The following is a 26514-nucleotide window of genomic DNA, read 5'->3' on the forward strand; positions in this document are numbered from 1 at the left end:
AAAAAAAATCATTGGTGACAATTAGGCTGAAAACAGGCAGCACTGCATTCTGATGTCGTTTATGTGATCTTCCAAAAGGATAAAGTCCCGCAAAAGATTGTTAACTGGTGTTCATGAAATTGAAGGCAAATTATTGACCTAGTTAGGAAATTGCCTGAGCATCAGAATTTGGATAAACTGCAGATATTTAAACTGGCAGGACGAGAGTAGTGGAATCTCATAAGGATCTGTGTCTGTTCACTATATTCGTAAACCTCTGATTGCACAAGCAGCCACATGATGTAGGTGGCATTGTAAGCAGTTCAGATGGAAGATGAAACTTGCATAAAACAATGTTAATCAATTAAGCAACTGTCAAAAATTGTGGCAAATAGATTTTCACATGGGTAGATGTGAGATCGTGCTATTAAAGTAAGAGAGACTGTTTTCTCCACTGCTTTTCTCCACGGATGCTGCCTGGCCGGCTGAGTTCCTCCAGCATCATCGTGTTTTTCATTCAGACTGTTTTCTAAATGGTGAAGTACTTGAATCAGTGCAGATCCAAATAGACTCAGGGCTCCATGAACAAAGATCATTAAAATGTCAATGACAGATATGAGCAAATGATCAAAATGGTCAACAGAATGCTTACCTTTAAATCTAGAAGACGAGAAAACGGTCACAGACGGGAATTATGCTGAAGCAAAACAAAAATCTAGTTAGACTACATCTGAAGTCACTCGAGGCACTATACTTTGGGAAGAATATATTGATCTTGGAAGGTGCACAGCCTGATGATTCGATCAAATACATTAAAGGAAACTGAGGATAGATGAAAACTGTTTCAGCTGGTTTACACATATAGGGCCAGTAAAATTGAACTTAAAATCAAGAACTGTGTCTTCGTGAGTGACCGTAGGAAACACTTCTATATGTAGAGAATGGTGTAAATTTGGAATTTTCTTCTGCAAACACTAACTATTACAAGGCCAAATTTTGATGTTGAACCAGTGATTGACAGGTTTATTTTGTTAACCAAAGATGCTAAACAATATGGAGTGAGGTATGATCTCATTGAATGGCAGAACAGACTTAGAGGGCTGGTTTATTCCTGTTTCTATATATGTTCTTAATACTCCAGGTGTGGTCTAACCAGGGCTTTGTATGGTGTATTTCTAACCTCTTGTTTTCTAATCCTTTGGATGTGAAGGCTACATTTCCATCTCTCATTTTCTGTACTTGCCTATGCCACTTTAATGATCTCTCTGCACAGATTCATAAATCATTTCAGATTACCAATGTTTTGAATAGTTAAACACTGTTTGTCAACACTGATTATTGCCAATGTTTCACAGCACTGCAGGTCTAAGCCTTCGGTTCAGATGATGAACAGCACCAATGTTCCCAACACAGTACTAACATTCTTGACGGCTGGGAATGTATAGTGCCAACATTTCTTAAAGTTCAGCCAATTTGTTATTCCAATAAAGAGTTCAGACAGTACACATCTCTAAGAACCCCCAAGAAGTTTGTATGATTAACATTGCTAATATTGAAGGTGGTGATGTGCAGAGCTAACATTTGCACTCTTATGACACATACATCACAGAAAGCCTATTTCTGGTCTGCTAACCGGTTCTATAAGGAGGAAGTTGCATGATTTATGAAGTCAGAAAGAATGTCCCAGCCATCATTAGCTAGTATGGGTGCATAGTTGTGTTAGCAAAATGCACAGCAGATCTGACTTTTGTTGAAAGGTGAGCTGTAATACAGACTTTTGTCCCCCAGGCCACATGAAGTATCCTGAAGTTCTGGTATGGTGCAGGTATGTAATTTCTTTGCTGCGGTAAACTGCCATTGTGAGTGTGTCTATTGGGTACCTCACAAAAGTTCTAAAGTTGGCCAAAAAGATATTTCAAACATTATTGGGATGGTTTACATCCAGAAATGAGCCAAATTGCAATCTACACCTTTCCTGATAGAGCCACACTCAATATAGCACAACTGCTGCTATTTTCTCTGCACCAATGATGAGTGTCAGCTCATAGTGGCATGTTCCTCTTGGTAGTCAGATAGTAGCAGCAACACAATTTCTAATGATCAGCCTGGGCTTTTCCATGTGTTTGGCTCCACCATTATTCAAGATGGAGATGTTCAGAGCCTGCTTCTCTCATTAGCTGTTTAATTGTCCAACACAATTTATGACTGGATCAGAGCAAACACTGCAGAGGTTTGCTCTGATGCATTAGCTGTGGTTCTCACTTACAGCATAGTGCTTCTGCTATTTAGCACACATGAATCAGGTGTTGCAGCTGTACCATTTTATTTTTATATATAGATATTCCTAGTGCTGCTCCTGGACTGCCCGTCTACATTTCTCAGAGATAAAGAAGGACAGTCCAGGACTAGCACCAAGATGGCACTGGTAAGAAGAAGTGATATGGCCACGATGTTACAAAGTGCTGGTGAAATATAATTCTGTTCTTTTGGTGGACCACATGTCACATAGAAGTCTAGTTTTAAGCTGCTTGCTTGTTCTATTTAGATTCATTTTTTATTTATAGAATAGGCCAATGTAGTTCTCAGATATTACTTAATGCTAATCAAAAAAACCCAGAGGCTGGAAATCTGATGAAAGGTCTCCGATCTGAAATAATAATTCTGTTTGTCTTTCTGTCGATGCTGAATGTTTGAAGCATTTTTATTTCTGAATCTTTAAAAATAAATTTGGAACATTTGAGGCTATAAATTAAAAATAAGAAAAACAAACAATTGTAAATTCTGATGTGTTTTATTATTGGTTAGGTTGTTCCAGCCACCTTATTCCATATTTACACAACTTAAATACAGATCTCAACTAATTAAAAATTTCAAACAGCAGGCACGTCACAATATTTAACTGCAAAGAAAACTTGTATAATTTAAACAATAAACAATGTATAAGTATTAAATGTATTCATAATAGTTAATGTTTCACACACGATCATTTTCCAAAAAGATAATGTATCTACAGTAAAAGTACGGTTTCCATTGGGTGAGCATAATTGGTGGGTGAGCTGAAGCACAGATAGTTAGTAGCCAAATGTGTTCTCTCCACTATAAGCCACATACAAAAATCCATCTTCATCTTTTTCCTTCTCATACAGCTGGCCCATGGTCAAACTATTGGGAGAAACAAACATTAAACATTGCTTTACTATTATACTCACTTTGCAAGGTTGAATAATCAGTGAGGTTAATGAATAAACACATACTTATGTCTTTATATTTAAAGGAATATCACAAGAAATTTAAGAGGCAAAAGAGAAAACATCCTTTGAAGTAAGAGATTCTGTTCCAGTGTAGTCATAGGGCTTTGTTGTGATTTTGAGATTTTTTTGTTTAAAAACACAAGGGAAAGGGGTTTATGGAAGTGCTTGCAAAGTTTTGCAACTAAAGGTGGGCAAAGCATAACTTAGTGCAGGATAAGAAATATACAGCTGTAATTTGTGGCAGGTAGAGACTAGGAGTCCAGGAGGAAAATGTTGCAGTTGGAGTTAGTAATAGCGAGAGATACAAAGACAAACACAAGTGTTTCAGCAGCAAAAGGACAGAGGTAGGATGAAGACTGACAATTTTACTGAGTTGGATATAAGCAGTTTTGGATTGGAGTTGGGCTCAATTCAGAATCAAACTGACTGGGTGTTTATTTACATCTATTCTTTACCTTTAGAATCTCAATTGGGTTACCTCTCCTTTAGACAGTAAACTACTTATGGTGTATAGTAGTACCATTTATAAAAACTTGCTAAATTTTCCTGTGCATTGACTTCAAAGAAAAAGATAACTGGGCACAATACACAAAAGGCAACTGATCCACTGCTGCCCAATTTTCCAGCCAGCAGAGAACATCAAAATTTTTCACCTCTCATTGAAGAAGAATATCTCAAAACTATATTCCTGGGCTGTTAGCTTTATTATTCTGACACTGCTGATATTAATTTTAAAAATGGCATCTGGTACAGTACAGCACCTATTTTGGCAATCTCTCCTCAATGCATCTTGGCTACAACATCTACAGCTGGAAGACTGTAGTGATGAATATTCCACCATTTTATGACTTAATGGGGTTAGTAACTTTCTCTGAAGTTGCATCAAAGAGAAGAAAGTAATAAAGGAAGAAGCTTGCAGTACAAAAGTGCCAGATCAGCAGCTGATGTCTTCTTAGTATCCCCTTCTGACCTGCATTGAACATTTGGCATCTTTAGTCTGTGCATGTCTTCAAAATGTATGATGTCAACATATGATTAAGTATTTTGTTCCACACCAATTGATAATCACAATAACTACTTACAGTGGGATTGAGTTCAATCTGAAAAACTCATTCATGCACAATAATACAAATTATGTTCACACTAACATTAACTTATCGGATGTCCTTCTTGATTGAAATAAGATTGTACTACCCAGCATTTGTATTTTTGTGAAATTAAGTGCAAAAGTTAATGAGTTGATTAACAGTTTATGAAGAAACAACATCATAACCAATTTATTCGCACTTGAACCAAACATCACCAGCTTTCTAAAAAATATATATATTATGCCTTTTCACAGCCCAACATGAAAACTGCAAAACTATGAAATGATCAGAAAATCCCCAAATGTGACAAATACATTTCAAACAACAGAATTCTAACAGTGTTAGGAAACTGGACTAGCAACTCACAGTCATAAGTTAAAACTCCACTGTAGCAAACTATAAAACTGTATTCAGAAAAGGTAATTGATGGGTTGGTACCAGAAAAATAACAGTGAACCAACTACAATGTCCTATTGGAGAGAAAGCATGTCATCCCAATTTGAGGGAAAAAAATATTCATTATAATGGCATATTCACTCACTGGTTGCTCAATGTTTTTAACAGTGAAAAGCAGAAGAATTTTATTTCCAGTGAAGAGACTGGAATTAGTGTTCATTTTGTATTAATGCTCATATTTCAAAAAAGTAATCAATTGATCTTTGCTGTTATCTGTTGAAATATGAGTATTAATTCCCAAATCCAAATCACACAAAGGTGGTTGACTCAATTGCATGATTATAATAAATGACACCAAGTAGCAAGAGACTGAAGTTAATTACAAAGCAGACGTAGAATGAGTACACCACAGGAACAGGCCCTTCAGTCAACAACGTTGTGCCGAACTAATTAAACTAGTAATCAAATGCCCAACTAAGCTAATCCCTCCTGTCTACACCATGTCCATATCCCTCCATCTACTGCACATTCATGCGCCAACCTAAGAGTCTCTTGAACGCCTCCATTGTATTTGCCTCCACTACCACCCCTGGCAGTGCATTCCAGGCACCCACCACTCTGTGTAAAAAAAAAACTTGCCCTGCACACCTCCTTTGAACTTACCCCCTCTCACCTTAAGCCCTCTGGTATTAGACATTTCAACCCTGAGAAAAAGATCCCGGCTATCTATCTATGTCCCTCGCAATCTTATAAACCTCTATCAGATCTCCCCTTGGCCTCCATCGCTCCAGAGAAAACAACCCAAGTTTGTCCAACCCCTCCTTATAGCACATGCCCTCTAATCCAGGCAGCAACCGGATAAATGTCCTCTGCACTGTCTCCAAAGCCTCCACATCCCTCCTGTAATGGGATGACCAGAACTGAATGCAATACTCCAGATGCGGCCTAACTAGAGTTTTATAAAGCTGCAACATAACTTCTTGACTTTTGAACTCAATTCCTCGACTAATAAAGGCAAGCATGCCATACACTTTCTTTACCACCCTATTGACCTGTATAGCCACTTTCAGATAGCTATGGACTTGGACCCCAAGATCCCTCTGCACATCAACACTGTTAAGGGTCTTGCCATTAAAAATGTACTGTCCCTTTACATTTGATATCCCAAAGTGCAACACTTCACATTTGGTCAGGTTAAACTCCACCTGCCATTTCTCTGCCCATATCCTGCTGTATCCTTTGGCAGTCTTCTATGCTATCCACAACACCACTAATCTTCGTATCGTCTGCAAACTTACTTACCCACCCATCTACGTTCATCCAGGTCATTTATATACATCACAAACAGCAGAGGTCCCAGTACAGATCCCTGCGGAACACCACTAGTCACAGACCTCCAGCTAGAGCAAGTCCCGTAGACCACTACCTTGTCTTCTATGGGCAAGCCAATTCTGAATCCAAACAGCCAATTCGCTGTGGATGCCATGCATCTTAATCTTCTTTTTGAGCCTCCCATGAAGGACCTTGTCAAATGCCTTACTCAAATCCATGTCGACAACATCCACAGCTCTACCCTCATCAATCACCCTCGTCACTTCCTCAAAAAAACTCAATCAAGTTAGTAAGACATGACTTGCCCCACACAAAGCCATGCTGACTGTCCCTAATTAGGCCATGGTTTTCCAAATGCTTATAAATCCTATCCCTAAGAATCCTCTCCAATAACTTCCCTACCACTGACGTGAGACTCACCGGTCTATAGTTTCCAGGATTATCCCTGTTTCCCTTCTTGAATAATGGAACAACATTAGCTACTCGCCAGTCCTCCAGGACCTCACCTGTGGCTAGAGCGGACTTGGAGGATACAGAGATCTTGGTCAAGGCCCCAGCAATCTCCTCTCTGCTTCCAAGCACATGTTCCCTCCTTTATCCTTGAGTGGTCCTACCCTCTCCCTAGTTATCCTCATGCTCTTGATGTATGTATAGAACGCCTTGGGATTCTCCTTAATCCTACTTGCCAAGTACTTTTTAAGGCCCCTCCTGGCTCTCCTAATTCCCTTCCTGAGTTCTTTTCTGGCTTCTTTATAATCCTCAAGGGGTCTGTTTGATTTTTGCTTCCTAAATCTTACATATGCTTTCTTTTCCCTCTTGACTAAATTCACCATCTCTCTCGTCATCCAAGATTGCCTTACCTTGCTAACCTTGTCCTTCCTTCTTACTGGAACATACCTGTCCTGTACTCTGTGCAGTTGGTCTTTAAACACCCTCCACATGTCAGATATGGACTTGCCCAGAAACAGCTGTTCCCAATTAACTCTCCCCAGTTCCTGCCTAATACCCTCATAATTCACCCTGCTCCAATTTAATACTCTCCCACAAGGTCCATACTTATCCTCATCTGTAGCCATCTTAAAACTTAAGGAGTTGTGGTCACTGTTCTCCCACTGAAAGTTCAGTCACCTGGCCAGGCTCATTACCCAATACAAGGTCCAGTACAGCCCCTCCTCTCATTGGAGTATCTACATACGAGAATATCTACATAGTATCTACGAGAAACCCCGCTGGATGCACCTAACAAATTCTGCCCCATCTAAACCTCTTGCACAATGGAGGTCCCAGTCTATATTAGGGAAGTTGAAGTCACCCACTACAACAACCCTATTTTTACACCTTTCTCTAATCTGCCTGCATATCTGTTCCTCAATGTCCCAGTGGCTATTGGGGGGGGGGGTTGCGGGAGGTGGTGGGAGGTCTGTAGTTTAATCCCATCAGAGTGATTGCACCTTTCTTATTTTTGATTTCTATCCATATAGACTCAGTGAATGAGCCCTCCATTATGTCCCCTCTGGGTGCAGCTGTGATATTGTCCCTGATTAATAGCACAACTCTTCCACCCCACCACCCCCCCCCAACCACCTTTTTACCTCCTTCTCTATCTTTTCTAAAACATCGAAACCCTGGAACATTAAGTATCCATTTCTGTCCCTTTCTCAACAAAGTCTGTAATGGCCACAACATCATAGTTCCATGTACTGATCCATGCTCGAAGTTCATCACCCTTACCCATAATACTCCTAGCATTAATATACACACACTTCAACCTGTCCATCCCATTGTGTCTATTACCTTGCTCCTGCCTGTTCTTACTGGTCATGATATCTACCTTCATCTCAATTCCTCCACTTTCTGACCTGGTGCTCTGGTTCCCATCCCCCTGCCAAACTACTTTAAATCCTCCAGAGCAGCACTAGCAAAACTCCTGGCCAGGATATTGGCTCCCCTCCCGTTAAGGTGGGGAACCAATATCCTGTCCCTCTTGTACAGGTCACCCTGCCCCTGAAGAAGTTCCAATGATCCAAGAACCTGAAACCCTGCCCCCCTGCACCAGTTCCTCAGCCACACATTCATCTGTTCTATCTGTCTATTCCTGCTCTGACTAGCATAGGGCACCAGGAGTAATCCAGAGATTACTAACTTCGAGGTTCTGCTTTTCAGCTTATTTCCTAACTCCCTATACTCACTGCGCAGGACTTCTTCCCCCTTTTGACCTATGTCATTGGTGCCAATGTGCACCACGACCTCTGGTTGCTCACCCTCCCCCTTGAGAATGTTCTGCAGCTGCTCTGAGACATCCTCCACCCTGGCACCATACCATCTTGGCATCTCTTTCACGGCCACAGAATCTCCTGTCTGTCCCATTAACTATCGAGTCTCCTAATTATTCCTCTGCTTGATTTTACCCTTCCCTGCTGAGCCTGAGTCAGCCAACCAACCAAGGATGATGGGCGTTCTCAAGAACATTAGTGAACCAACTGAATTGAGCAGTTGCTTCTTTATATCTTACGCCACAAATGAAGGGAAGAGTTGAATTCAAATTCAGAATGTGCTGTGTAAGAATTTAGACCCATGACTCCTGTGTATTAGTCTTGTACTATAAGTACTTCATAACACAATGCAGAAAATACACTATGGGCTTTCAGAGATTCTGTATAAACACTCAGCATTAAAAGGTATAATTGAATTGAAGAATATTACCATATGAAGATATAATGGTAAATGGAGAATTCAGAAAGGGCTTGAGTAACATTTCAAATGATTTATGATTATCCTCATTATCTGTATTTTTTTTGCTATTGTTCATTATGTGGCTTGTTTGTTCCATTAAATATACCTAGAAGTCCTCATTTCTGTGCTTTAGTGCTTATAGTGCTTTAGCTATAAACCTATTTTCACTGGTGCATAAATAATTTTTAATTTATATTTTAAAAAAAAGACATCTGCTATAGAGTAAAAATTATCCCATTTAAAATATTCAATTTCCCACTTTGATAAATGGATTTTTCTAAAATTAATTTTACATGCATGAAAAAAAATTAACTTTTGCAGATTTCTCACAATTGGCTATTAGTGAAGCAGTTAAAATTAATTAAACCACTGACCTGGACTGAGGCACTGTCTTATCTACAAAAAGGAAGATGGCTTTCTCAGATGGCAGCTGGATCCGCTTCCTAATGATCCACATGAACTGTGCCACTGTAATATCAGAGGGCACCAGGTACTTTCTTTTGTCTATATCCACTATCTGTGAGCCAGATACCTTCTCCACAATCACCTATTGCAACCAGAAAACAATTACAAATTGTGTTCAATACAATGGATCACTATTTTTGCAGATACATCCAATATACAAGTAGGCAAAAGACCAACTCGCACACATTGGCATATTCTCTAGTAGTCGCTCTGGTAGTTAGAGAGTTAAAACAATAGTCACAAAATAGAAGAATGGATAGTGCATTCAGTTTTAACTGAGTATAAACACAGATTGATAAAGACTTCATTGAAGGAGTCTGAATCTACAGAACTGATTAAGATTGTAAAACAATCACAGTGAGGATGGAACCAGACCACATGAGGTAAGGGATAATAATACCCCACTGTAATATCTTCTCAGTTTCACTAAGTAACACCCATAATTTGGGAAGTTATCTAATTTTACTAAGTCCCATGGTGCCAACAGTAATAAATTGGGAAATGACACACTAGGTGTAGTGGGGAAAAGAAACAATGAGTCCACTTTAAAACAAGTCCAATGGCATCCAGGGCCCCAGCTGCAGGCAGAAGAAATGACTGTTACTATGACAATAAAAGACAACTAGAGACCTAGGTTAAGACAAAGATAAGGGCTGGTCATGAAACCTATGTGGGGAAACAAGGTCCTTGTATGAACCATCAGGAACAATGTCATGGTTCTCTGAACCCAATTGGCTCAGTACCAATAACTAAGATGCTTCACATTGGTTATGTGGTAAATAGAATGTGACACTGCAGCACACAACAGTCAGCTGCAACAGGTCAAAGGTGACTGAAATGATTTGGACCCGGACTGTCAATGTATGTTATCTTCTCACTGTACGAGAGCAGAAGGAAGGGAGCTAGATCCTGGAGACAGGATCTAATTTCTTACCAAACCTGGGACCAATAATTACAAGGAGAGAGACCATGTCTGGGATTCAGGGAATGGAGGGTACTACAAATCTGAAGTTGATCACCTCATGTCCTGACAGGTAGTATACTCTGCAAGCTCTAGATGCTTGTACTTTGCCTTGGCAATTAAGAGCCTGAATAAAATGGAGTATACCTTTCACCAATTGTGTACATTTAGCACATCACCACTAAGGATTCATCTTTCCTGATATTTCAGTTTTTCTGATCTTACTGAAACACCCTCTGGATACAGCTGAAAAAAAAATCACTTAAAACGTCCAAATACACAATTTAAAACATTAACCTTGTCTTTCCCCTGATTACGAGGAAATGCTTCAATCATTTTCTTTAATTTTTATTGGTACTCAGTTGTACAACTTGCATTGCTATTGTTTCCAGAAAATTTTGAAAACTCAATGTTCAACATTCTCTTTTCAGATTCAAAGTCAACTTATTTAAGCTATTCATAACTGTAGACATTATGTAAGTTTTAAACTATCAAAAGGGTGGCTTGAGTAGGTTTACTAAATAAAATTCATATAGCTATAAACAAAATTTATTTTTATTTTACTAACATAAGCACTTTATCCATATGTATACATATTCTTACTTCCTATAACAAGTGCTGACCATAATGGCTGTTCTGTATGTGTTTACAGGAAATGGTTCTGCTTTATTAGTTTAGAGCAAATTAAATCAAATATTATCAAATATATACATTAATAGAAAATTCATCAGCCTTAATCAACTTTCTAGTAACCAGACCTAGGAATAACATTAGAATTGTTTTTCCTCAGGTGCAACAACTTACAACATAGCCCTTGAATGGTTAAACTAATTCACACCCACCACAACCTCAGCCTGGATCCAACTGTTATGTTCTGCTTTTTGAAAACCTAACTCCCTGCTCTTTGCTTCAAATTTTCAATTTAAAGCTTTGAGTCATACAGCACAGAAACAAGCCTTTTGGCCCACCCTGTCCATGCAGACCATCAAGTGGTCATCATCAATACTCATCCCATTTACCACCACTTTGTCTATAGCCTTCTTGTCAATTCAAATGCTCATCTACATACTTGCTAAATGTTGTGAGAGTCTCTGCATCCACCCATCCTCTGGATGAACATATTATTCCTTATAAACTCTTCGCAACTTCTTATTCCTTACCTTAAACCTATGTCCTCTGGTTAAGGGCACCTCTGCTACAAGGGAAAAGTTCACTTCTAGCCCCTTATAATTTTGTACACCTCTATCAGCCCCCTTAGCCTCCTCCTCTCCTAAGAAAACAAACCCAGGCATTCCAGTCTCTCCTCATAATCAAGGCACTCCAGCCCAGACAACACCCTGGTGAATCTCCTCTCCAATTATGTCCTTTCTTTACTGTGGTGACTAAAACTGCACATAACATTCCAGATGCGGCCTCACCAAAGCTGTACCATAGCTTCCCTGACTTTATATCCCATGCACTAGCTAATGAAGGATAGCATCCTATATGGCTTCTATACTATCTTATCTACCAAGTTGCCACCTTCAGGGATTTTTGGCCTTGTACCCCAAGGTCCCCATGTTCCTCAATAGGGCCTTACCATTCATTATGTATGTCCTACCTTTAATTCACTTTTCCCAAAGTGCATTACTTGTCACTTATTAGATTTAAATTCTATCTGCCATTGCTCTGCCCAACTTACCAGCTGATCAATATCTTTCTGTAGCCTGAGACTATCCTCCTCACAGTCCACTTTTACTGCAAAAATTGATATTTAAAGTTCAAACCAAATACCAGCTTGAAGCATTAAATAAGTAACTATTTAAATAAGTACAGAATTCTGAGGTTTACAGAAGCAGGCCACTCAGCCCATCATACCTACAATATTCCCGTTCTTACATTATAACTTTTAAAGTTTACTTTTTCAAATATTTATTCATTCTTTTTGAGATCAATTATGAATTATACATAGAACACTACAGCACAGTACAGGCCCTTCGGCCCATAATGTTATGCTGACATTTTATCCCGCTCTAAGATCCACCTAACCCTTCCCTCCCACACAGCCCCCTATAAAAAAGTATTTAAAAAAATTCCACCCAAACCTTTGAATGTTTTCAGAATAAAGACAGGAAGAGTTTAAATCATTTCCATTTATCTGTGACAAAACTGCAAAAAGAACTCAAAGTTTTTATACCATTTTACTTAAGTGATACTTACTGGTACTCTATCTGGATATTTAGCTCTAATTTTGGCAGATTCAACACACCTGTGTTCTGTGAAGAAAAAGTCACTATTAATGGAAAGAAATTTAACATAAGCATTTATCTAACCATATACAGTTCTACTCACAGATGTTTCCACTTCCTCTCTAATAGTGTTCACTCAATTGCTAGGCTAGATTTACAATGCAGCTCACATATAGAATCTTGCCCAAGAGGTAATTAATCATATGTGACTCACAGAGGCCAATTTCCAATGAGTGACATCCTCACCCAATGTCCATGTGACCTTCCAGCAGCGAGGAAACAGACCAATAATCGATTCTATAATCCAGGGATGTAGAAATCATTCTTACCGCTCCCCTAAACAAGGACTAGTGTAGAGAAGTGGAAAACATTTGTTTATGAGATGCATTTGAAAAGATATGTCAGTGGTTGATTTCTCTTTTTCATCTACTTTTTGCATGTGCTCAAACAAAAATATATTTTACTAGATAAATGATTTTTGATCATCTTGCCTCCCTGAACACTAAAATCAATTAGGATTATGGGGACTGATGTTTGAAACCAATAAATAGTACAGATGTTATTCACAACATTGAATTATATCAGTATTTCAAGTGAATAAATGCCTATAACTCTGTAATATCAATAGAACTTTAGTGTGCACAAACTATTCTGTTCATAACATAACCTCTAAATTTGGTCAACCTGTTTGTAGATGCAACCATAGTTCATGCATCACTTTACCTTTACAAAGCATGGGGATAAAACATTGTAGCCAAAAAGCATTTAGTAGAAGCTGTAAACAGGCACACCAGGTCAGCTTGCCAAAGCATTGGTCTGGGTTTTGCTCTCAACAATGAAGGAACAGGTGTTTGCCCTTCACATTGTTGACTACTATATACAAAATTTCAAGCATAGACTTGCTTTTATCCATTGTCTGATTCAATAGTGCCCCCTCCAGATGATCTGTGATGTGCTTGAGCATGCCAAATATCAGCAAGGCTCTTTGAACAATAAGACTGAAGAATCCTCATGAAGACACCCAGAGTCTAAACCATTATGATATATGAGATCTGTCAAATGATGTAATTTTACACTGGATTGATGCAAAGTTTGGTATCAAGTTTAAAATTAGCAATCAGAGCATCGTGCAAATTTTGATAAGCAATAGGTTGACACCAACTCATTGCTGTATTGTTGCCACAGAATCATAAAAGTTTAATCTGAAATCCTTTAATGTTTGGATTTTTAACAACCTGGATTTAATGTATGCCAACAAGGAATCTCATGTGCAGCAGTAATGTTTTCCTGTCATGGCATTTTTATCTATTAGATTGTTAGGGATTCAGGAGTTATGGAATTATGCGGATAGAGTAGGCATTAATTCAAACGAGAACCAGTTTTCAAGAAAACCTGTTCTAATGTAAATTGCAAGCAGTAATAGAACCATAGAACAATACAGCACAATACAGGCCCTTCGGCCCACCATGTTGGGTCGACCTTTAAACCACTCCTAACACTATCTAATCCCTTCCTCCCACATATCCCCCTATTTTAAATTCCTCCATATGCTTATGTAACAACCTCTTGAACTTGACCAGTGTACCTGCCTCCACCACTACCCCAAGCAGCGCATTCCATGCACCAACCACTCTCTGGGTGAAAAACCTCTCTCTGATATCTCCCTTGAACTTCCCACCTTTGTCTCTAATCGGTCCTACCTTTACCCTCGTCATCCTTCTGCTCTTCACACAAGCAAAATAAGCCTTGGGATTTCCCTTAACCCTACTCGCCAAGGCCTTTTCATGTCCCCTTCTTGCTCTCCTCAGCCTCTTCTTAAGTTCCTTCCTTGCTACCCTATATTCCTCATGAGCCCTATCTGATCCTTGCTGCCTACATGCTGCCTTCTTCCTCCTAACTAGTTGTTCCACCTCTCGTCACCCATGGTTCCTTCACCCTGCCATTCTTTCTCTGCTTCACCGGGACAAATTTATCCCTAACATCTTGCAAGAGATCCCTGAACAATGACCACATCCCCATAGTACATTTCCCTTCGCAAATGTCATCCCAATTTACTCTCACAAGTTCTAGCCTTATAGCCTCATAATCTGCCCTTCCCCAATTAAATATCTTCCTGTCCTCTCTGCTCCTATCCTTGTCCATGACAATGCTAAAGGTTAGGGAGCAGTGGTCGCTTTCCCCCAAATGCTCACCCACCGAGAGATCTGTCACCTGACCTAATACTAGATCTAATATGGCATTCCCTCTAGTCGGCCTGTTAACATACTGTGACGGGAATCCATCCTGGACACACTTAAACTCTGCCCTGTCTAAACCTTTGGTACTAAGCAGGTGCCAATCAATATTTGGGAAGTTGAAGTCTCCCATGATAACAACCCTGTTATTCTTGCACCTTTCCAAAATCTGCCTCCCAATCTGTTCATCAGTATCCCTGCTGCTACCTGGGGGCCTATAGAATACTCCCAGTAGAGTAACTACTCCTTTCTTGTTCCTAACTTCCACCCATACTAACTCTAGAAAGGATCCTTCTACATTATCCACCCTTTCTGCAGCTGTAATAGTGTCCCTGACCAGTAATGCCACCCCTCCGCCTCTTCTCCCCCTCTCCTTATCCCTTTTAGAACACTGAAATCCAGGAATATTCAATATCCATTCCTGCCCTGGTGACAGCCAAGTCTCTGCAAGAGCCACAATATCATAGTCCCATGTACTTATCCAAGCTCTCAGTTCATCTCCCTTATTCCTGATGCTTCTTGCATTTAAGTAAATGCACTTTAGCCCATCCACCTTTCTACTTTTATACCCTATACTCTGTTTCTCCTTCCTCAAAGCCTCTCTACATGTTAGATCTGACTTTTCCCCATGCACTTCTTCCTCTGACCTACCCCTCTGGTTCCCATCCCCCTCGCAAACTAGTTTAAACCCTTCTGAACCACACTGGCAAACCTGCCTGCAAGGATATTGGTCCCCCTCGGGTTCAGGTGTAGCCTGTCCACTCTGGAAGATCCCACCTTCCCCAGAAGAGATCCCAATGATCCAAAAATCTAAAACCTTCCCTCCTGCACCAACTCCTCAGCCACACATTCATCTGCCATCTCCTCCTGAGATTTCTACCCTTGAGGTCCTGTTCTTCAGCCTTCTGCCTAGCTCCTTAAACTCACTTTTCAGGACCACATCCCTCTTCCTACCTATGTCGTTGGTACCAACATGAACCACGACTTCTGGCTGTTCTCCCTCCCGCTCAAGAATGCTGTGGACCCGGTCAGAGACATCCCGGAACCTGGCACCTGGGAGGCAACATACCATCCGGGATTCATGCTCACTTCCACAGAACCTCCTGTCTGTTTCCCTGACTATCGAGTCCCCTATCACTATTGCCCTCCTCTTCTCCTCCCTTCCCTTCTGAGCAGCAGGACCAGTCCCAGTGCTAGAGACCTGGCTACTGCCGCTTGATCCCTGTAGGTCATCCCCCTCAACAGCATCCAAAGCGGAAAACCTGTTACTGAGGGGAACAGCCTCCCAAGATCAACTTGAAATTAAAAGCACAGCTTTGTAAACAAACAGTGCTGTCTACAAAGCACTGGCCCACAGCAGTACAGTGCTCGAGATATGGTTTGCAAACTAATGTGACCCTGAGACATTCTCATATGTATCAACCATATATAAGATACAATATGGCTAGAGTAATTGGCCTATATCAAACACAGCATCAGACATCATCTAAGTTATTTGTCACTTAGCACATCAAAACACAGTCACAAGCATATTTGCTCTATCAATAACTGGGATAAGATTTCTTTCTTTATTAGTCACATGTACATGGAAACACAGTGAAATGCACCTTTGCATAGTGTTCTGGGGGCAGCCTGAAAGTGTCACTATGCTTTTGGCGCCAACATAGCATGCCCAAAACTTCCTAACCAGTATGTCTTTGGAATGTGGGAGGAAACCAGAGCACCTAGAGGAAACCCACGCAGTCACGGGGAGAACGTACAAGCTCCTTACAGACATCGGCTGGAATTGAACCCGGGTCGCTGGCGCTGTAATAGCATTACGCTAACTGCTACACTACCGTGCCTTGTACTTGTGTACTCTGAGAGTCAGCCCTCACAGCACTAATTTTGGGTGTCTGGGTTCTCTGTCCTCAGAAGCTTTTAAACCATCCGTGTGATTTACTTTGTCCTAGCAAAGGTGTTGAACATTCAGAGATATCTTGGGAGTTACAGTATACTCCCTTTGTAAATATGTAATTGAATAATTGATGAACTGTTTGTCAGACACAAAATATTGAAATAAACAATGTCACTGCAGCAATTTAAATTGTATTGGATCACTTGCTATTATCTTCATTCTTAAGAGTATAAAAACTTGATGTACTTTTGAGTTTGGAAAGATTCTACTGAGAGGATCTCCAAGAGAATGCCTGCTTGTCATAATGAAAAAGGACTTGTATCTACTAACTTCAGTGTCTCCAGTGACCCAGTTCACAGTCACAACAAGACAAAGTAGTAGATTTTAAGGTGTATTTTAAAAGAGATACAGAGGCAGAGAGTATTCCAGACCTGAGGGCCCAGCAAACTGAAAGTAGGAGCTGATGATTTTGGAGATAAGCAACTGGAAGGGCACTTGGATAGTTGTAGGGCAGGAGGAGGTTGCAGCGATATGGACAACAAGCCATAGAGAGAAGAAATACATTAATTTTTCTCCTGTTTGTCTCTCATTCTGCAAACTGGTCAGCTTTTCAGCAAAGGACTTAAGCTATGAATAATCCAGAGCAACATGAACAGCAGGCTCCTTACAATTTACTTATCACAGGAAAGTCCAACCAAAGAATGAGGCCATCATTGATTTGAACTGAAATGATCTAAAGACTCTTGACATATGTTTTAAGTACATTACCAGATGGCACTGTACTGCTGTCACAATCCTCAGCTGTTTTCTATTGGGCTTTAGTGGAGGGTTTGCAGAGCCTTGAGTATTTTCACTTTGTGGAAGCACTTAGTGCAAGACATACTCAATAATTTACTCTCTATACATATTTTTCTAGTATGATGAAAGGTTATTGACTCGAAACATTAACTGTTTTTCTCTCTCCACGAATCTTGACCAACCAGAGTGTTGGCAGTATTTGCTGTTTATTTCTGATTTTCAGCACCCACAGCATTTTGCTTTTGTCTAGTACAAGCACACACCTCGTTTTGAAGCTTTAAGTGTTAAAGAGAAATTATATTACCAAGGTGGATGAGGGGAAAACAACAAGTTTAGCATTTCTAGGAAATTATTCTCAGTCTTCATCCACATAAAAGCATGCTTGATCTCCACTTATTATTTTCACTGTAATACAGACTGCATTGAATCAACTTCTTGAAATACTTAATCTTAATCCTCATTTATTCTCCATGTCAATTTTTGTGCCCTGCAGAAATGTAACTAATTATTAATGCAGGCTAATGAGAAAAAAGAGATAATTAAGAATAGCTTGTGCACATAGATCAATTTATTTCCACCGATCACCCATACCCATTATCTGATTTGAACTCAGTGAAAGTCAAATTTAAATTAAGATATCCAAAGAGCAACATTCCTCTTTTGATCTTGACATTAATAAGAATGTTGAATAATCGAGGTATGACAAAGGATAAAAAAAATTAATGAAAGCTCTAATTGCAAGCTCGAACGGTGCACTGCTTTTGTGGACATCTGCTCCTATTTCTAAAACATTAAGACAGAAAATGGAAGAAGGTCAAGGAAACGGTCTTCTGATGAAACTGCAAGGCTCTGTGCCAGACAATAACATTTTGCAAAATGCATCATCAAATTATCCAGATGAAAACTAATGTAGGACACTGATCAGGTAAAATATTAAGATTTTCTTCTCTCTGCTCCAATAACTTCAGTGTTTTCTTAAACCAAAATCAATGTGTAAATACACATCACAATAAAAAGCCACAGGTGATTATGTATTAAATGTTCTTATCTGAATAAAGTCACTTTATAATATCAAAGAGTGATGCTGCAAATAGAGTCATATGGCACGGATACAGTCCCTTCGGCCCAACCAGTCCATGCTGACCACATTCGCCACCTAGCTAGCCCCAATTTCCTGTGTTCAGCCCATATCCCTCCAGGCCCTTCCCCTCTATGTACCTATCCAAGTGTTTCTTAAATGATACTATTGTAACTGCCTCAACCACTTCCTCTGGCAGATCATTCCATATACTCACCACCCTCTGCATAAAAAAGTTGCCCCGCGGGTCTTTTTAAATCTTCTCCCTTTCACCCTAAACCTATGCCCCCTAATTTTGGACTCCTTTACCCTGGGGAAAAGACTGTTACGGTCCACCTTATCTGTGTCTTTGATAATTTTAAACACCTCTCTAAGGTCACCCCTCATTCTGATGCATTCCAAGGCATAAAATAGGTGATAATTTTTAGTAAAAACAGAAGAAGCTGTAAATATGCAGTAGCTTGGGCAGTATCTGTGGAGAAAGAAATAAAAGTTAATGTTCAATGTTAATGGACTTTTATCAGGACTAGGAAAAGTCAGAAAACAAGCACAGATCAGAGTGAAGTCAGTGATAGGGCAAAGGCCAAGAGAAACTGATCAACTTTAGAGTAAAGATGTGAGCTAAGACAGGGTAATAAAGGCTTGTTAATTGTGGATGATTTGTCTGGAAGAGATGTTAAACAGAAAGAAATAATGAGGATAGGAGAGAGTAAAACAAAACAATGGTGCAACTATGAGATACACAACACTGCAATTGCTGGAAATCAGAAATAAAAGTGTGCTGGAATGACTCAGCAGGTCAGGCAGCACGTGCAAAGAGAGAAAGAGTTAATGACCTTTCACCAGAATTGGACAGTTCTGATACAAACTCGAAAGGCTGGTTATCTGAAATTGAATTCTTGGTCCAGTCCTGAAGGCTGAAATGTGTACAGTCAGAAGATGAAATGCTTATAATGGGCTTCTTTGGAACAATGTAAACAGCCAAAGATGAAGATCAGAGTGAGAGTGGTCTGGAGAATTAAAGTGACAAGTAACTGAAAGCTCAAGGTCATCTTGTGGACTGAATGAAGGTGTTTTGCAAAGTAATCACCCAATCTTTATTTGATATCTCCAAAATAGATAAGACCACAGTCTGAGCACTGAATGTAGTATAGCAAGCTGGAGGAAGAACCATAAAAACAGAGCTTATAATGGGCATGTAAAAAGGAAAAGTCCAGAGAGGACAAATGTTGGTCCCTTAAAGACAGGTGCAAGAACTTACAAAAGGGTTCAAGGAAATGGCAGAAAAATTAAACATATAATTTGCACCTGTCTGCTTGGAAAACACAAGAAATCTGCCAGAGATACTCAAAAACCAAGGACCTAGCAAGAATGTGGGACTGAAGGAAATGAGTATTAGTTTTTAAAAAAGCATTAGAGAAATTGGAGAGTCAAAGCTTATAAATCCCTAGGAACTAATAACTTATATCCCATAGATCTGAAGGAAATGTCTACAGAAATAGTGAATGTTCTAGTTAGCATCTACCACAATTCTATAAATTCTGCAATGCAGTCTGGAGAATAACAAATGTGATCCCAGTATTGTAGAATGGAGGGAGAGAGAACGGGGAAGTACCAATCTGTTAGCATAAGGAAAAATATGCACATTTTCCCTACGGCATTGTCATTCAGCCCATTGGCTCAATCAGTCACATTTCTCCACCTATTTCCCTGTAAAATTTACACTTTCACATGCCCATCAACTTGCCTCTGATTTTCCTGCCACACATCTACACTAGCTTTTTTTGGTAGACAAAATCTACCAGTCTTTGGGATATGGGTGGAAACTAGAGCATCTGGGGGAACCCACAAGGTCACAGGGAGAATGTGCAAACTCCTTGGGAGTAGGAAGCTGAATGTAAAGAAACTTCAAAGAGGACATGGAAAAGCTAAGTGAATAAGTGAGAACATGACAGATGGAATATAATTTGGAAAAATGCAAGGTAATCTACTTGGGTGCACAAAAAAAAGTGTACTTTTTAAAATGTTAATAGATTGAGAAATATTGATGTTCTAAAGGATCTAGGCGTCCTTTTACATAAGTCACTGAAAGCTAATGTGAAGGTGCAGCAAAGAATTGAGAACACAATTATGAGTGGAATTGACTGCAGGAGTAAAAATGTGTTTCTGCAATTCTATGGGGTGTTAGTGAGTCAGCACCTGAGGGAGTAATTTATAAAGTTTTAGTCTTGTTACCTAAACAAAAGGACTACATACAGGAAGTATGATGACGATTCACTGTTGCTAAGACTGATTGCTAGAACAGTGGGTTTGTCATACAAGTTTTCGTGGATATGGCCTGTATTCTCAGAGGACTGAAACATACAAAATTCATACAGCGCATATCAGGTTAGACGCAGGGAGGCTGTTTCCCAGGATCACAATTTCAGAATAAACGCTAGACCATTTAGGACCGAAGTTAGGAGAAATTTCTTCATTCAGATGGTGATGAAGAATGTTTGGAAATGTCTACTCTGGAGGGTTGTGGAAGCTCATCAATGAGTTTGTTCAATATCTAAAATCCATTGATCTCTACTTTAAGGGAATCAAGGAATACTGAGATAATGCAGGAAGATGGCACTAGTATAAGTGAATCAATGTTTCACCTCAAAGGAATATTTTGGTCTCCAGGTGGAGGGGAAAAAAAAAGAGGTTGATCTCCTGTGGTTGCATGGGAAGCTGCTGTGAAGAGAATGGGCATTGGTGGAGACGGAAGAGTGGACCAGCAAGTAGCAGGTGAAACAGTTTCATCAGAATGCTGAAGAGGATAGAAAAATATGCCTGTCAGCAGCATCACATTAAAGGTGGCACTAAATATGGAGACACAGGAGATTGCAGATGCTGGAATTTGCAGCAAAAACAAACTGCTGGAGGAATTTAGTAGGTCAGGCAGCATCTGTGGAGGGAAAGTGGACAGTTAACATTTCAGGACGAGACTCTTCATCCGGACTGAAAAGAATAGAGGGGAGACAGCCAGTAAATATGTTGAATGATCCATTGAATGCGAATGCTGGTGGGTGGAAAACAAGGACAAGAGAAACCCTATCTCTGGAAGAGAGAAGTGTGGGGAATGGGTCAGCTACAAATGCTGCCTGATCCGCTTAGTGTTGAGTTTTTTTTGTTTTTATTGATGCACATACAGATTTATACCAGTATGGCAGACTGCTATCAAAGGAATAGGCAACACCACGGAAATTAGAAGTTTGTTTTCAATATGTTGGGGGAATGGGGAGTCAGTGAAAACCAACAAAAACATGAGTGCACAACACCAGTAGGATTCCAGAATAGGACAGAATACATTTGTCAGGTAGGAAACTATTAGAGAAATCGGTTCTTCTGCTGATGAAATCAGGCATGAGTTTCAGTAGCAGTGGATGTAGAGGATAGAGGTGGAAGTTGCAGAGGTAGAAATATGAACCATCAGCAATTTATTTTGAGGAAAAACTTGAAAATTACAAGAGCAGTCTTGGTAGAGGATAGGAGCTGGGAGTGTTAAGCCAAATTCAAGTCTTAATTGACTGTAAGTTTGTATTGATCCTAAACCACAAGGTTGTCATAACAAATCTATCTGTGACAGCAGGGGTGCTTACTGCAAGATCCTTTAAATGCATTAGCAGAATAGACAAAGCAATGTCAACATCCTCTCCCAAAAAAAACATCCCCGGCAGTGTTCTTAACCATGCTCAACCAGCTCCATCAGGTGGCATTTTGAATGCCAAACATCAGATTCCTGAAACGAGCACTCAACTCCAACCTTTATCAGGCCACGAAATTTCCAGGAGAATAGTGTGATTGCTTCAAGGATGATCTCAAAATCTCCTTGTAAAAGTGCAACATCCTCACCAACTCATGGGAATCGCTGGCCTTTGACCGCTCAAAATGGAGGAACATCATGCAGTAGGTCACTGAGAGCCTCCTGTCTCCACAATGGGAGCATGAAAAGACCACATGCAAACAGCCAAAAGGCATGTAGAACATGCTTAACTATCCTAGGCCCAAATGAACAACACCTGTTCCATCTGTGGCTTTGTATTTGGGATAGCACTCTTCAGTCATCTCACTACCTAAAAGAAGAATTTTCTTTATGGCTTTGCCAAATATTTATCCCCAATCAAAGCCAAGAATGAGATAGTTTTTTTTATTGTGATTAATGAACCTTGATTTTATATATATAACGGTTCGCTGTAGAACAACAATAATACTTTATTACCTTTTTGCAACATTCTTATGCGACTAAAGTCACTATATAAATGCACGTTCTTATACACGGGTAATCTCTGGTTATATAAATGGCACTTGTATTATGAAGAAACAAGAAGTCTGAAGGCTGTTGAAATTAAAAAAGGGTTGGGCAAGCTAGCATAAAGATGAACATAAATAAATAAGTATCCGAAAACTCTAAATATAGAAATTACTGCATGGAACGTGTTTTAACGTGAAATATACAATATTAAAAAGTAGGGCGTACAATTTCTGAAACCCATGAAGATAACTTGAAGCAAACGCAACAATTTATACACCCTGCAGAAAAACAAACTAGATACAAACTGCGCAGGTCCGAGTCAGGCCCCGAGGACGTCAAACGCAGAAGAAATTCAATTCGCATCGAAACAAGTATCGGCAGCCATCGACGGAACTCACCTAAAGAATGGTCTTCTTAAACATCCATTTCATGTTGCCCCTGTATTGAAGTGTCTATTTGGTGAAAGAAAACAAACCCCGTTCCAAGGCAACGCTCGGCGCTGGATCCAGTTCAGCGATGGCCTGCCGGTCTCAACTATCCCTCGTCAAAGAGAGGGGTGGTTGCCAGGGCCCACTGTGTCAGGACAATTCAGACATCCCACATAGTTTTAAAATATTCACGTAATACATTTCGCGGTTGAATCTGGCTTGTGTCATTGCAGCGTAGTTTCAAAAGATCTTTAAGTCTCGTTCGATTGACTTCTTGGGAATAATGCATCCCTTATAAATGACATGGTTTTGTTCTGGAACATGAATTCAGCCGTCAAATTGCATCATTCATAACTTTTAAAAGGAAATATTTTGATACGTTTTCTGGTTTTTAAGCTAGATTCCAGATTAGGGGGAAGGGTCTGGCCCTTGAATGTGGTGATAGAAGATCCTCTTGAGGCTCAAAAATTTATTTGATACAACTAATTCAACTTCAGCAAACAATAAAGAGCCAATTATGTTTGAATGTATGGAAGTCACATATGGGCTAGATAAGGGCTAGAGTCCCTTTCTTAAAGGACATCAGGGTATGAGTTGGGTTTTTACAACAGTATGATTTATGGTTTATTCCTCAGATGACCTAGATCTGCTCTAATTGGCTACTGCCACAACAGGTCAACAGCAGATGCGATTTCTCTGGCTCTTCCCCCTGCTCTGGACCAACTGGACAACAGGAACTCACAGGTCAGGCTGCTGTTCATCGACTACAGTTCGGCTTTACACACAATCATCCCACCCAAACTCGTAATCAAGCTTCAAGACCTGGGCCTCTGTACCTCCCTCTGCAACTGGATACTCGACTTCCTCGTTGACAGACTGCAATCAGTGAGGATTGGTAACAGCATTCCTCCTTGCTGCATCATCAAGACAGGTGCACCTCAAGGCTGTGTGCCTAGTCCCCTGCTCTACTCTCTATATACACATGACTATGTGGTTAAGCACAGCTCCAATCCCATCTTCAAATTTGCTGACAACGCTACTGTTCTTGGACAAATCACAGGTGGCAATGAGTCAGCTGATTGGAGTGAGATGGGACACCAGGTTGAGTGGTGCTGCAACAACCAACCTTGTGCTCAACGTCAGCAAAACTAAGAGCTGATTGTTAACTTCAGGAAGAGGAAGGAGGGCGAACATGTGCCAGCGTACATTGAGGGATCAGTGGTGGATAGAGTGAGCAACTTTAAATTCCTGGGTGTTGACATATAGGATGACCTATCCTAGGCCCAGATGCAATCATAAGGAAAGCTTTGCTTTCTTAGGAGGTTAGGGAGGTTTGCTTGTCACCGAATACGCTAACAAACTTCTACAGATATATTGCTGAAAGTACCCTGACTGGTTGCATCGTGGTCTGGTACAGCAATTTGAATCCGCAGGAACGTAAGAAGCTACAGAGAGTAGTGGACTCTGCCCATTACATCATGGGCACATCACTCCCCACCATTGGTGGTATCTACAGGAGGCGCTACCTCAAGAAGGCAACATCCATCATCAAAGATCTCACAATCCGAGCTATGCCATCTTCTCGCAGCTACCATCGGGCAAGAGGTACAGAAGCCTGAAGTCCTACACCACCAGGTTCAGGAACAGCTACATCTCTTCAGCCATTTGGTTCTTTGAACCAACCGGCAAAACCCTAATCACTACAGTTTAGCAACACTCTGACCACTTTGCACTAAATGGACTTTATTTTTGTTCTAATTGTGTTCTTTAAAAATTGTGTATAGCTTGTGTTTAATTTATGTTTTTTGAGTGAATGTTGCTTATCTACGTCTGTGATGCTGCTGCAAGTTTTTCATTGCACATGTGCATACAGGTACTTCTGCATATGACAATAAACTCGACTTCAGCTTTTAGCCACTCGCTAGTATTGAAAAGCACAGGTGTGGTGGAGGTGGTAAAACGTATTTTCAGTAATTATTCTGTTGCCAATACCTCCAGGATTATCCTGGAACCAGAGAAAGGTTGATTTGAATTAATTGTAAATTGTGGAGTTAACTAATCCAAGGAGAAATTCCATTAATCATTTTTACTTATAGGTTGCTCTGACAAATAATAAGTTTACAGCACTGATATTCAATGATTTATCAATGTATAATATCAATTATTATTTATAACAATTGAATGGGTTTTAAAATACCACTTACGATATCTAACCTAGAACATCTGTGTTAACCATGAAATAGTTTGATGTGACCTCATCAAAAACTCCCTTCCCAATGAGTTTCATGTGACTTTGTTTCCTACAATCCTTTTGGTGATTTGCCTATTATTTGTTTCTGCCTTTCATTCTCCCACAATGACTTTCACATCCTGATTGAACTGTCAATTATATGCTTGGATAGTCAGTAAAACTAATATCAAAAGCATTTTAATACCTGTGTATGATTCCAGGCCATATTTACTTGGCACATATCACCTTCCAGATGTCTTTTCCAGGAATAAAGGATTCTGACCTGAAACATTGACTCTGTTTCTCTTGCCACTAATGCTGCCTGACCTGCTGAGTGCCTCCCGCATTTTCTGCTTTTTGCTTTGCCTTTATATTACTGTTGTTTATATATGAGGAAACCAAACTCATGTTTACAGTGACATAACCACTATGAAATAACACCCCCTGTTTTGGTCACTCTGAAGATGAAAGGGTGAATACCTTATAAAGTCTTTTTCCATTTCCATATCATTCACATGTATAGCCAATCAAGATAATGTTGCAGGATTGACCATATGAAAGGAATAAACAAACTGTTAGTGAAATGAGTTCACTAGAGAGTTTACCAGACACAGTTAATATTAACAGAAGCACTAAAATGGTTACAGTGCAGTTGTGGCTGAACCAGTCATAAAATGATTCATAAACAAATGAGAGCCATTAACAAACTTTTTACTACTACTCAATCACAATGAAATAAAACAGAAAAGTTGAAGTGTTTCCAAGTACCTACAGTCAAAAGATTGTAGGCTTATTCACAGAGATCCCTATAAAAATAATTCTTAGACCTGCATTCTGTTTAGTCCCAAACATTCTTTCACTCCATGCCAACAATAATTTTTATTGTACTTTAATGGCTGCAAGGAAGTACATGGTCATTTCCCTTCCTTTAGGCAGACCATCATATCCCCAGAGCAGAGATGCTTGATTTCTCTCAGTAGTTTCCCAAGATCTGCAATTGGCCTTCCAGTTTGTTATGAGAGAGAGTGGTTTGGTGCTACTGAACAGCCCCAGTATTACTGAACATAAAATTAAAAACATAATGTAGGTAACCCAACACATGTAATAACAATCAAGGGGATAAAACAGTAATTA

The 26514-nt window shown here is 39.8% G+C and overlaps 1 protein-coding gene across 1 annotated transcript; it reads right to left on the bottom strand.

Moving 5' to 3' along the window:
- Positions 1-2751: 2751 nt before the first annotated feature.
- Positions 2752-12756, bottom strand: gabarapl2 (GABA(A) receptor-associated protein like 2). The gene is made up of 4 exons (XM_052028692.1): positions 12680-12756; positions 12405-12477; positions 9154-9326; positions 2752-3141 (listed from the first exon to the last, which is right to left on the bottom strand). Exons 1-4 carry the CDS (start codon positions 12754-12756, stop codon positions 3051-3053), a joined length of 414 nt encoding a protein of 137 aa, XP_051884652.1. The 3' UTR covers positions 2752-3050.
- Positions 12757-26514: the final 13758 nt, after the last annotated feature.

Source organism: Pristis pectinata, chromosome 13 (genome assembly GCF_009764475.1).
Source record: "Pristis pectinata isolate sPriPec2 chromosome 13, sPriPec2.1.pri, whole genome shotgun sequence".
NCBI lineage: Eukaryota > Metazoa > Chordata > Chondrichthyes > Rhinopristiformes > Pristidae > Pristis > Pristis pectinata.

Coding starts and splice junctions, on each gene's coding strand:
- gabarapl2 (XM_052028692.1), bottom strand. CDS start 12,756: ATGATTTCTACATCCCTGGATTATAGAATCGATTATTGGTCTGTTTCC. Junction 12,478..12,679: donor GAAGGTCACATGGACATTGG/GTGAGGATGTCA, acceptor TTCCATTAATAG/TGACTTTTTCTTCACAGAAC. Junction 3,142..9,153: donor AAGACAGTGCCTCAGTCCAG/GTCAGTGGTTTA, acceptor TTCTCCCAATAG/TTTGACCATGGGCCAGCTGT.